This window comes from Talpa occidentalis, unplaced genomic scaffold (assembly GCF_014898055.3).
Source record: "Talpa occidentalis isolate TD23 unplaced genomic scaffold, MPIMG_talOcc4v2.1 talOcc4.2, whole genome shotgun sequence".
In the NCBI taxonomy this organism is placed as follows: Eukaryota; Metazoa; Chordata; class Mammalia; order Eulipotyphla; family Talpidae; genus Talpa; species Talpa occidentalis.
The window spans coordinates 60,854,065-60,866,911 of NW_023602073.1; the positions used below are offsets into that span (position 1 = coordinate 60,854,065).

At 38.8% G+C, this 12,847-nt stretch overlaps 1 protein-coding gene across 4 annotated transcripts in view; it reads left to right on the forward strand.

Annotated features, from left to right (window-relative positions):
• DNAH8 (dynein axonemal heavy chain 8) overlaps positions 1–12,847 on the forward strand; it is a 323,660-nt gene that overhangs the window by 162,812 nt on the left and 148,001 nt on the right. For all 4 annotated transcript variants that reach the window (XM_037519635.2, XM_037519639.2, XM_037519637.2 and 1 more), the window contains exon 53: positions 2,725–2,962. In XM_037519635.2, the coding sequence (XP_037375532.1) occupies positions 2,725–2,962 (238 nt within the window). The remainder of the gene's footprint in view (positions 1–2,724; positions 2,963–12,847) is intronic.

A 12,847-nucleotide genomic window follows, 5' to 3' on the forward strand; every position in this document is an offset into this window, starting at 1 on the left:
TTTTCCTGGTCCCTTATTTAGGTTTTCTAGATTCCTGCTATGAGTGAGACCATCCGGTATTTTTCTTTTTCTTTCTGGCTTATTTCGCTGAGCATGATCCCTTCCAGCTCTATCCATGTTGCTGCAAATGACATTAGTTTATCTTTTTGATTGCTGAGTAATATTCCATTGTGTATATTGTACTTAAATATTTAATACAATTGTAAATGGGATTATTTTATTGATTTCTTTTTCTTTTAGTTCATTGTGTATAGGAATGTGACAGACTTGTATATTGACTTTGTAGTTTGCTAATTTACTGTACTGATTTATTGTTTCTAATAGCTTTTTAGTGGAGTCTTTAGGGTTTTCTATGTATATTTTCATACCATCTGCAAATAGTAATAGTTTTACTTCTTTGCCCATTTGGATTCCTCTTATTTCTTTATCTTGCCTTATTGTTCTAGCTAGGACTTCCAATATCATGTTAGATAACAGCAATGAACAAGTGGGCATCCTTGTCTTATACTTGATATTACAGGGAAAGCTTTCAGTTTTTCACAATAGAGTATGGTGTTAATTGTGGGTTTGTCATATATAATATTTATTATGTTGAGGTATTTTTCTTTTATTCCCATTTTACTGTCATTTTATTTTATTTATTTTTTTTTTATTTTTTTTTTCTTTTATAGAGGCATGTTTTATTTATTTATTTATTTGTTTGTTCGTTTGTTTTGTTTGTACATGCACTGGGTACAGTCAGAAGCGCGGGAGGGTGAGAGAATTCACCAGAGCCAGAGCGGGGAGCAGAGCAGGCAGAAGGACCGAGGTACACTGCTGAGGGAGCAGCGGGCGGCAGGAGAGGTCTGCGTGCCATGTGGGACCCTCCTCCGGTGGCCGGGGAGCAGCCGGGAATCGAACCGGCGCCGCAGAGGCAGCGGGCAGCCTCGCAACCCAGCGCTCAACCGCTGCGCCACCGGGGAGGCCCTTACTGTCATTTTAAACATAAATGAATATTGAATCTTGTCAAATACCTTTTTAACCTTCTAATGGCAAATTCTTTCTCTGTATCTATGATTGATCATGTACTTTTTATCTTTCCTTTTGTTGATTTGGTGAATAATGCTATTTGATTTTATATGTTAAACAATCTCTATATCACTGGAATAAATACCACTTGGTCATATGTATGATCTTTTAATGTATTGTTTAATTTTGTTTGCTAAGATCTTATGGAGGGTTTTGCATCCATGTTCATCAGGGATTTTGGTCTGTAGATTCCTTTTTTTGTGATATCTTTGTCAGCTTTTGATAGCAGGGTAATGTTGGCCTCATGAAATATACCCAAAAAATCACAGATTTCTTTTTTTTTAAAAAGATTTATTTATTTATACAGGAACTGGGGTACAGTCAGAGGTACAGAAGGGTGAGAGAATTAACCAGAGACAGAGTAGGAAGCAGAACAGGCAGATAGACCAAAGACACTGCTGCGGGGAACAGCGGGCGAGGCAGGAGAGGTCTGCCGCGCCATGTGGGTTTCTCCCTGGCCAGCCGGGAATTGAACCCGCACTGAAGAGGCTGCAGACAGTTTCACAGCACAGCGCTCAACCCGCTGTGCCACCAGGGAGGCCCTAAAATCACAGATTTCTAACAACTATTTAATTCTAGTGTGTAGGTGATCTCTGATTATCCATGCTAGTGTAAGAGGAACTAGTCAGTGAACGGTGTGTACTTTAGAAATACTCGGAACACAAATCAATTAGTTAGCAGTTGCTTTAATATGCATAATATAAGTAAAATCTTATTTTGAAATGATATTGTTTTGAAAGACTGAGGTTATTGTACTGTAGTGTAAATTTCTTTCTAATGATTAACGGGGAGTTGACACATTTGTTCTTAAAGAGCCAGAGAATAAATATTTTAGACTTTGGACAATTCTCTGTCTCACCCACTCAATGCTGCTGTTGATTCACAAAAGCAGCCACACACAATGTATATATGAATGAATATGACTGTGATTCAGCAAAACTTTTTTTGCTAAATAAGTGATTGACTTCTAAGGCCACAATTTGCTGACCCTTACAAATGTCTGAATAGCCAAACTAAATTTATTTACTTTTTAAAAAGATTCATTTTTATTTATGTATGTATGCAAGAACTGGGGTACAGGCCAGAGGTGTGGGGGGTGAGAGGATTCACCAGAGAAAGTGGGGAACAGAACAGGCAGATCTACTGAAATACACTACTGAGGGGAGTACCAGGGGAGACAGGAGAGGTCTGCTGCACCATCTGGGTTAGCTCCCTGGCCGGGGATCGAACTCATGCAGCAGTGCCTGGCAATAGCTTGGTAGTAGCACTGAGAGTTTAACCCCTGAGTCACCAAGGAGGCCCCAGCCAAACTAAATTTAGATTCAGAAATAGCCTTTGCAAACATCTAGTCTAGGCCTTTTTTCTTTTTTTTTTTTAGGTTAGGAAACTGAGACTCAGAGAGATTAGTGGCATGAACGTGGAGTAGAAACCACACCTCCAGATTCTCAATTGGAATCTGTTCTGCTTAACCATGGCAACCTGTTTAAATAATGGATAGTTTTTCTTCTAAGTACCGTTGGCTATAGGACAATGCTCAAGCAAAATCTGGAGATATATTTGTTTTCTTCTGTCTTTACTTCCTCCTTTTATGTTTATTATTAATAATTTTATTAAAAATTTAAATATAAAAATTTATTCTATTTTACACATTTTCAGTCTCTCACTCTTCTGGAAGGATTGATTCCCTCCAAAGAAGAAGGGGGTGTTTCATGTGTTGAACATCTACATAAGTTATTTGTGTTTGGCCTGATGTGGAGTTTAGGAGCACTTCTGGAATTGGACAGCAGAGAGAAGCTTGAAGTCTTTTTACGAAACCACAAAAGCCGTTTAGACTTACCAGAAATACCCAAAGACACAAATCAAACCATGTATGAGTTTTATGTTACTGATTATGGTAAGTGCACTGAGATATACTTATAGCGAAATGACATTTTTTAAAATTGGAAAAATACAAATTTACATAAACTCTTTTTGTGGGAAAATAGTAAGCCAATGACAATGTAATTGTTAATACCATTTTCAAAAGGACCTATAAGGGAAATGATAGAATTCTGTACACTGGCTGCCCCAGGAACTGTTTAGAGACACTCCTAGCTTCTCCTTTTGGAATTCCCTAAGTGAAATCTGGTATAAATAAATTAATGATACCTCTTACATCGTCTACTTTATATTACTTGAAGAGGACAGTAGCAGTGCAGAGAACACAGATTCTTCATGATGCAAAGCATAATAATGCACATAACAGAGCAGTCCTGCAACTTCCGTCTTGGAAATGTCAGAATAAATAGAGAATGAGCCAAGCAGATTGGGTCCTACTTATAAGTAGCAGACTGGACAAAGCCCTGTGCTATGGCTCAGCCCCCAGCCTACTTTGTGTGACAGGGCCCTACTTATCTCTCCCTAAAATAAATGCCCTTGAGCTTAGTGCCTATCACCCAGAGCTTATCTCAAAATTCTTAAAAGCCCCAGAGAAGAAAAAGCATGCTTCCCAAAATAGTGTTCACCTCTGATTCTTCTTAAAACCCCAAAACATCAAAGGTACTTTTTTGTTTGTTTCAATGGGTAAACTCAAAAGGGTAGTAGAACAGAAAAGTAGGCAACAGTAACATTTTGAAAGCAAGAAAGGTAATTGGCAATTGGGTTAGCACACACAGTTTAACCCACTGGGCTAAACTGACAGTGGGAAGAGATGAGGATCAATGTAAAGATTATTGCAGAAACTTCAAAGGGCTCAGGATGGGAAATTGGGCTGAAGGTAGAGCTAAAACCAGAGGGTTGCAAATCGTCTTCAGAAACAAATTGCCTGTACTACACTCCAAAACCATGCTACTAGACAGCTATACTGCCTCTCAGTGGAAAAGACTAAAGAATGTTTTTTTTTGAGAATCTAACACATGGTTGGGGGACATGAGGAACATTTAGGGGTGGAAGTATTATACTGAATATGGGGATTAAGTGATTAAGTGAAAGTTTGTGTTGTAAAGGGCCTTTATAAAAAGACTCAGGTAAATGAAATTTTTCAGCTGACCATCTTTAATCAGAACACACCAAAAGATGTTTCTTAGAATAGATCGATTAAGTTGATAGATCTCTTATTAGAAATATAAGGAAAATAAAGAGAAAACTTAAATTACTTCTGTCAAGAAAAAAAGGGGGCATCTCTTTTCTTCTCTGGGGCTTCCAAGAATCAGAGGTAAACAATATCTTGGGAAACATGCTTTTTATTCTCTGGGGCTTTCAAGAATTTTGAGTTAAGCTCTGGATAATAGGTACTAGGTTCAAGGGCATTAAAAATAAGAAGTGAAGGGCCTCCCTGGTGGCGCAGTGGTTGAGCGCTGGGTTGCGAAGCTGCCCGCAGCCTCTGCAGCGCCAGTTCGATCCCCGGCTGCTCCCCGGCCTCTGGAGGAGGGTCCCACATGGCGCGCAGACCTCTCCTGCCGCCCGCTGCTCCCCTCAGCAGTGTACTTCGGTCCTTCTGTCTGCTCTGGCTCTTGTGAATTCTCTCACCCTCCCCCGCTTCTGATGTACCCAGTGTTTGTAAAAATAAATAAACAAATCTTTAAAAAAAAAAAAATAAGAAGTGAATATTGGAAAAAAACTTTAATACATTTGGCAATGTAGGTTAAATAGACATATTCCTTGAAAGATACAAACTATCAAAGTATCAGGAAGAAATAAATATAAATAATTCTGTCTCTACTAAAGAAATTGAATGTATAGTTGAAAACCTCCCTACAAAGAAAGCTCTAGACCCACTTTACTGATGAATTCTACCAGTTATTATGGAAGAAATAATACCAATTCTATTATAAACTCTTCCAAAATAAAGAAAATGTTTAAGAAAGAAACATTTTCCAAGTCCCTCGTATGAAATCAACATTATCCTGATATGAAACCAGAGAAAGTGGTTCTGCATCAAACTATAAAGCTTCAGCAAAGCAGTACAAATTATCAACAAAATAAAAAGGCAACCTACTGAATGGGAGAAAATATTTGCAAATCACATATCTGATAAGGGTTTAATAGCCAAAATATGTGAAGAACTCATACAACCCATAAACAAACAAACTAACTAACTGATGCAATCCTATTAGAAATAGGTAGGAAATTAAATAAATGTTTTTCCAAAGATGATAAACAGATGATCAACAGGCACATGAAAAGACAATTAATATCACTAGCCATCAGGATAATGCAAATCAAAACCACAATGAAATATCACACCAGTTAGAATTGCTATTATCAAAAGGACAAGCTATAACAAGTGTTGGTGAGAATGTGGAGAAAAGGGACCCCCTATACACTGTTTGTGGGACTGTAAATTGGTCCACTATGGAAAACAGTATGGAACTTCCTAAAAAAAAAATTAAAAACAGAACTGTCATATGATTCAGCAATTTCTCTCCTATCTGAAGAAAATGAAAATAGTAACTCAAAAACATATATTCACTCCTATCCCATATTCATTGCAACATTATTATTTAAAATAGTTAAGATGTAAAGCCCACCTAAGTGTCTATCAATAGTTAAATAAAAAGTGTGTGTATACATACACACACACACACACATACACACACAGTGGAATATTATTTTAGTAATAAAAAAGAATGAAACAGAGAGGGCGGAGCAACATGGCGGTGAGGAGACGCTGCGAGTAAGATCTCCCATTAAAAAAAGTTAATAGGGAGGAAAAGCGGCAGGTCCCAGAGAGAACCGGGACACGGAAGATAAACGGGTGACGCCAGCAAACTGCCCGAAGAAGAAAGTGGCCATAAAAGAGGACTAGAAGGGAGGGAAGCGCAGAACCCTGCTCCCCTCCCCCGCCCACAGAGGCGGCACTCTCCGACCGGCAGAGAGGAGGGAAACAACAAACCAAAACGGCCAACAAGAACAAACGACGCAGCAAGTGGGACTGTGAGTGGAAAGGAACTATTGCAGCCACCACACCCCATGAACGGGAGCTGAGGCGAACCCTGCAGGATCCGCCGCGGCGGTGAGCGAACGGCTCCGGGCGCCAATAGAGAAGAACAAAGACCCCGGGAGACGCGCACACAGCCCGGGCTGCCGGTAAGCTGGCGCGGAAAGCGGTGCGCTCGGCGCGTGCTTGAAAAGCAAGTGCAGACCTGGATCGCGGCTGCCCAGGTCCCCGCGCCTGCGACCTAGGCTTGCGGGGAGACGACCGCGGGGAGACGCGCGGAGGTCCTCACTGAGGTGAAGGTCCCTCCCTGAGTGAGCAGGAACCAGGGGTCCAGGCACGGGAGCAGTGCAAAAGGCGCCATTCCCGCGCCACTGAACTGGGCTACAGCCCGCGTCCTGGAAATGAGGGCTTTGAACTGAGACCCGGGGCACGAAAATTCGGGGCGTGGGTTCTCCACGACTGTGGGGTGCAGGGCAGACACAGCACCCCAAAGCTGTTGAGGTGTTCCCTACCATTCCCGCTCTGTTCCCTGTCCCACGGGGTGGGGGGAGGCGAAAAACAGCCCCCCAAGGACAATAGGAGAGATCTCTGGCGCCACCTAGCGACCAGGAAAAAAAGTCACTAACACCCCATAAAACAGGAAATTTCTTAAGACTGCTTGAAAAGGGCAGAAGGCTTCTGGAGGACCCAGTGGCCAGCCGGGAAGTTATTCCACGCCAGGCCCCTTCCGACCAGCAGTCTGAGCCCACAGAGGGAGTAGGCACCCACGTCCGGGGCAGACCGGGTGCGCAGAAGAGTGTGCCTGAAACCGGAGGCGCAGGGACTGCATCCCGCTTCGCCATTTGAGAACAGGGACATTTCTTCAGTAAAAACTGCCTAAAACCAGCAGAAAGCTCCCCCAGAAGACAGAGATGGCTCCTGGAAGAGCCAGAGGGGAGCGGAGAAGTTCACCCAAGATGTCAGTCAGTCCGAGCAACACAGTGTCCCAATGCATACGACAAATTAGAAAACAGACAGTAGGGAGTAGAAGAACCACACGCAACCTAACAACTCCTCAGGAAAGAAACACACCACAAAAAGAAAACCACTCCCCAGATTGCAACGACAGCAACTTGGAAGAACTTCTGAGCCTTCCAGAAAGAGAATTTAAAATTGCCATGATTAAAAAAGTGATAGATCAGAAGAAGGAAATTGAGTCCCTAAAGAGGGAAGTAAGAGAAATGCAGGAGATCAAAGAATTAATGGAGGAACTAAAGAACTCTGGGAAAAGCAATGAAAGCAGAATAGATGAAATGGAAGAACGAATAAGTAATCTTGAAGACACAGAAATAAAAAGAACCAAAACAGAAAAGGAAAGAGAAGTAAGAAGGAAAAAGAATGAAGAAAGACTTCGGGAACTATCTGACTCCATGAGGAAAGGAAATATAAGAGTTATAGGAATTCCAGAAGGAGAGGAGAGAGATGTAGGAACAGAGAAAATATTCATGGATATAATTGAAGAGAACTTCCCAAATGCGAAGAAGGAGCTGAAAATTGATATACAAGAAGCAAGAAGAACACCAAACTTCCACGACGAAAGGAAAAACACAGCAAGACACATAATAGTAAAGCTCCCAAGAATCCAGGACAAGGAAAAAATAATGAAGCTGACAAGAGGGAAGAAACAGATAACATTCAAAGGAAAACCAATCAGGCTGACATCAGACTTCTCTGAAGAAACACTACGGGCAAGGAGAGAGTGGAGGGACATAGTCAACAGACTCCAAGAAAACAGATGCCAACCAAGAATACTCTATCCCGCAAAGCTCTCTTTCCTCCATGAAGAAAGAATATGGACCTTCCCAGACAAAGAGAAACTCCGGAATTTCATTGCGACTAAACCCCCACTCCAAAAAATACTACAAGGAATCCTAAATCCAGAACCTCAGAGGGACGAATAACAACGAAAGAAGACCAAAAAAAAAAAAAAGTTATTAAAAGAATAAATAAAATCAAAGGAAAGACAAACATAATGGCAAATACAGATGCTAACATATCAATATTAACTCTAAATGTAAATGGACTAAACTCTTCAATAAAAAGACACAGAGTTGCAGCCTGGATTAAGAAACAAAACCCAACCTTTTGCTGTCTCCAGGAAACACATTTAGCTACAAAAGATAAAAATAGGCTCAAAGTCAAAGGATGGAAAACAATCCTACAAGCAAATGGGCCAAAAAAGAAAGCAGGAACAGCTATACTTATATCAGATAAAACAGACTTCAAACTCAAAAAAATAAAAAGAGACCCCAATGGTCACTACATTATGATTAAGGGGACAATACTTCAAGAAGAAATAACACTCATTAACATATACTCACCAAACGAAAGAGCACCAAAATATATCAGACAACTGTTGTCCTCTCTGAAAACAGACATCAGAGAAAACACATATGTAGTGGGAGACTTCAGCACACCACTATCAACAATGGATAGATCAACAAGACAAAAAATAAGTAAGGAAACTAAAGCTCTAAATAAGGACCTAGAGCATTTGGGCTTAACAGACATCTATAGAACACTAAACCCAAAAAAAAACGGAGTACACATTTTTCTCAAGCGCACACGGATCATTCTCCAGGATCGATCACATACTGGGGCACAAGACAAACATCAACAGATACACCAAGATTGAAATCATCATACCAACCATCTTTTCTGACCACGAAGGCATCAAACTAGAAATAAATCATAAAAAGAAGGCAAGGAACTATCCTACCTCATGGAGATTAAAAGCCACACTACTGGAAGACCACTGGACTAACGAGGAGATCAAAGAAGAAATTAAAAAATTCTTTGAATTGAATGACAAGGAGGACACCAATATCCTAAATGTATGGGATGCAGCAAAAGCAGTAAAAAGAGGAAAATATATAGCAATAGAAGCTCACATCAAGAAACAAGAAAGAACTCAAAGAAACAACCTAATCTCGAAGCTCAAAGATCTAGAAAAAGAACAACAAAAAAAACCCAAAACCAGTAGAAGAAAAGAAATATATAAAAACCAAGCAGAATAAATGAAATTGAAACTAAAAAAACAATCCAAAGATCAATGAAACCAAGAGCTGGTTCTTTGAAAAAATCAATAAAATAGACAAACCCCTAGCCAGGCTCACAAAGAAAAAAGGGAGAGCACAAATACACAGGATCATAAAGAAAGAGGAGAAATCACAACGGACACAGCAGAAATCAAAAGAATAATCAGTAACTACTATGAACAGTTATATGGAAACAAGTTCAACAATCTAGAGGAGATGGACAAATTCCTACAACTCTACAATCACCCAAGCTAGATAAAGAAGAAATAGAACACTAAACAACCAATTACAAGCAGCGAAATTGAAATGGTAATCAAAAACCTCCCCAAAACAAAAGCCAGGACCTGATGGATTTACAAATGAATTCTACCAAACATTCAGAGACGAATTAGTGCCTTTCCTTCACAAACTCTTCCAAAAAATTGAGAAGGAAGGGACAATACCAAACACGTTCTATGAAGCCAATATTACACTAATACCAAAACCGAATAAGGACAACACAAAAAAGGAAAACTATAGGCCAATCTCCCTAATGAACACTGATGCAAAAATCCTCAATAAAATTTTAGCTATCAGAATCCAACAATGTATCCATAAGATAATTCACCACGACCAAGTTGGATTCATTCCAGGGGCACAAGGATGGTTTAACATCCGAAAATCAATCAGCGTTATCCAACACATCAACAAAAAAGAAATATAAAACCATATGATATCAATAGATGCTGAGAAAGCTTTCGACAAAGTGCAACACCCATTCATGATAAAGCCCTTGAAATTCTTGGGATACAAGGAACATACCTCAACATCATAAAGGCCATCTATGACAAGCCAACAGCCAGTATCATCCTCAATGGTGAAAAGCTGAAAGCAATTCCATTAAGATCTGGAACAAGACAAGGATGTCCACTCTCACCACTGCTTTTCAATATAATACTGGAAGTCCTAGCCAGAGCAATAAGACAAGAGAAAGACATCCAGGAATCCAAATAGGAAAAGAAGAAGTCAAACTATCACTATTTGCAGATGATATGATAATATACATAGAGAACCCCAAAATCTCCACAGAAAAACTAATTCAACTCATCAATCAATTCAGTAAAGTGGCAGGATACAAATCAACACGCAAAAGTCAGTAGCCTTCCTATACACAAACAATAAATCTGAAGAAGAAGAAATCAAACACCCCCTTTTATTATCGAAACAAAAAAAATCAAATATTTGGAATAAATCTAACAAAAGAGGTAAAGGACCTATACAAAGAAAACTATAAAACACTGTTAAAAGAAATAGAAGAAGACACAAAGAAATGAAAGATATCCCCTGCTCATGGATGGAAGAATAAACATTATTAAAATGGCCATCCTACCAAAGCAATATACAGATTCAATGCTATTCCAATCAAAATCTCAATGGCATTCTTCAAAGAAATAGAACAATTATTGATGAAATTCATATGGAATCACCAAAAACCCCGATAGCCAAAGCTCTACTGAAAAAAAAAGAAGGAAATGGAGGCATCACACTCCCAGACTTCAAACTATACTACAAAGCCATAATCATCAAACGCATGGTATTGGAACAAGAACAGACATACAGACCAATGGAATCGAATAGAAAATCCAGAAATAAACCCACAGATTTATGGTCAACTAATCTTTGACAAAGGAGCAAAGACTATGCATTGGAGCAAAGAAAGTTTGTTCAATAAATGGTGCTGGGAAAACTGGGTCGCTACATGCAAAAGAATGAAGCTTGACCACTACCTCACACCATACACAAAAATCAACTCAAAATGGATTAAAGAACTAGACATAAGACCTGAAACCATAAAATACATAGAAGGAAATATAGGCGAAACACTACGGGATTTGCACATCAAAGACATCTTTACAGACACATCACCCAAAGCAGTGATAGTGAAGAGAAAGATAAACAGCTGGGACTACATCAAATTAAAGAGCTTCTGCACAGCAAAAGAGACAATAACAAAAACAAAGAGAAACCCCACCAACTGGGAGAACATTTTTGCACCCAACACTAATGATAAAGGACTGATCACAAAAATCTGCAAAGAGCTGATGAGACTCAGCAACAACAAAGAAAATAATCCAGTCAAAAAATGGGCAGAAGAGCTAAAAAGAAACTTCTCTGAAGAGGAAATGCAAATGGCCAGCAGACATATGAAAAAATGTTCAACATCACTTGTAATCAGGGAAATGCAAATCAAAACTACCTTGAGATACCATCTCACACCAGTGAGAATGGCACATATTAAAAAAACTAGCAACAACAAATGTTGGCGAGGATGTGGAGAAAAAGGAACTCTTGTGCACTGTTGGTGGGAGTGCAAACTGGTCCAACCACTATGGAGAGCTGTGTGGAGATTTCTGGACCTACTAAACATAGAGCTTCCATATGATCCAGCAATTCCACTCCTAGGTATTTACCCAAAGACACAGAAACATCAATTCCAAAGAGCACCTGCACTCCTATGTTTATAGCAGCACTGTTTACAATAGCTAAGCTTTGGAAACAACCCAAATGCCCAAAAATAAATGACTGGATTAAGAAGATGTGGTACATATATACCATGGAATATTACTCAGCATTCAAAAAAGATAAACACATGCAATTTGCAGCAACATGGATGGCACTGGAAGGGATCATGCTCAGCGAAATAAGCCAAAAAAGAAAAAGAAAATACCGGATGGTCTCACTCATAGCAGGAATCTAGAAAACTTAAATAAGGGACCAGGAAAATGAATATAAGAAAGTGAAAATCAAAATCAACAAAAAACTATGAACCAGAGACACTTTTTGGGGGGTGGGGGCGGGAGGGGAAGGATTGGGGTCAGAATGGGGCGTTTGCAATTGTATGGGGGAATATAAAAATAAAATTTAATATAAAAAAAATAAATAAATAAAATTTATACTTAAAGGAAAAAAAAAAAAAAAAAAAGAATGAAACAGTCCCATCGTGACACCATGGATAGAACTTGAGCATTATGCTAAGTGTAATTAGTTAGATAATGTAAAAAAAATCATGTGCTCTCACTTTGTATGGAATCTAAAAAACAAACAAAAATCACCCAAACTCATAGACACTGAGAACAGACTGGTGGCTACCAGGTGTGAGTGGAGATAAGCTACATGGCTAAATGGGGTCAAAGGTTATAAACCTCCAATTATAAAATAAATAGCACTCATGAGAGCTACAGGGACTAGAGGGGAAAAATCAAGCACTGCACAAAAATAAATAATAATGTAAGAAAATAAATAAACTTACTTGTAAAAATAACACAATTACAAACTAATGGAAAACAAAGTAAATAGTTTTCAGGATGTTATGTACAGCATGGTGACTATAGTTAATAATACTATATTGCATATTTGAAAGTTGCTAAAAGTAAATCTTACAAGTTTTCACTAGGATATTTCGTAAAAGTGTGTTGTGGTTATCATTTTGCAATATATACAAATATGGAATCATTATGTTGTATATCTGAAACTAATAATGTCATATTTCAAATATATCTTTAGAAAAAAAGCAGAGAAATAAGAACTAGAGGCCAGTATTCCTTAGGAACATTTATATAACTTTCTTAAAATTTTAACAAATGGCATTTAAAAAGGTATATGGAAAGGACAATGTATTAAGTTCAAATGGGTTTTTATTTTAGGAATGGAAATTTGGGCTAACATTTAAGAAACAATATAATTTACCATATTAACAGACTAAAACCAAACAAATCATACAGTCATCTAAAGAGATATAGAAAAA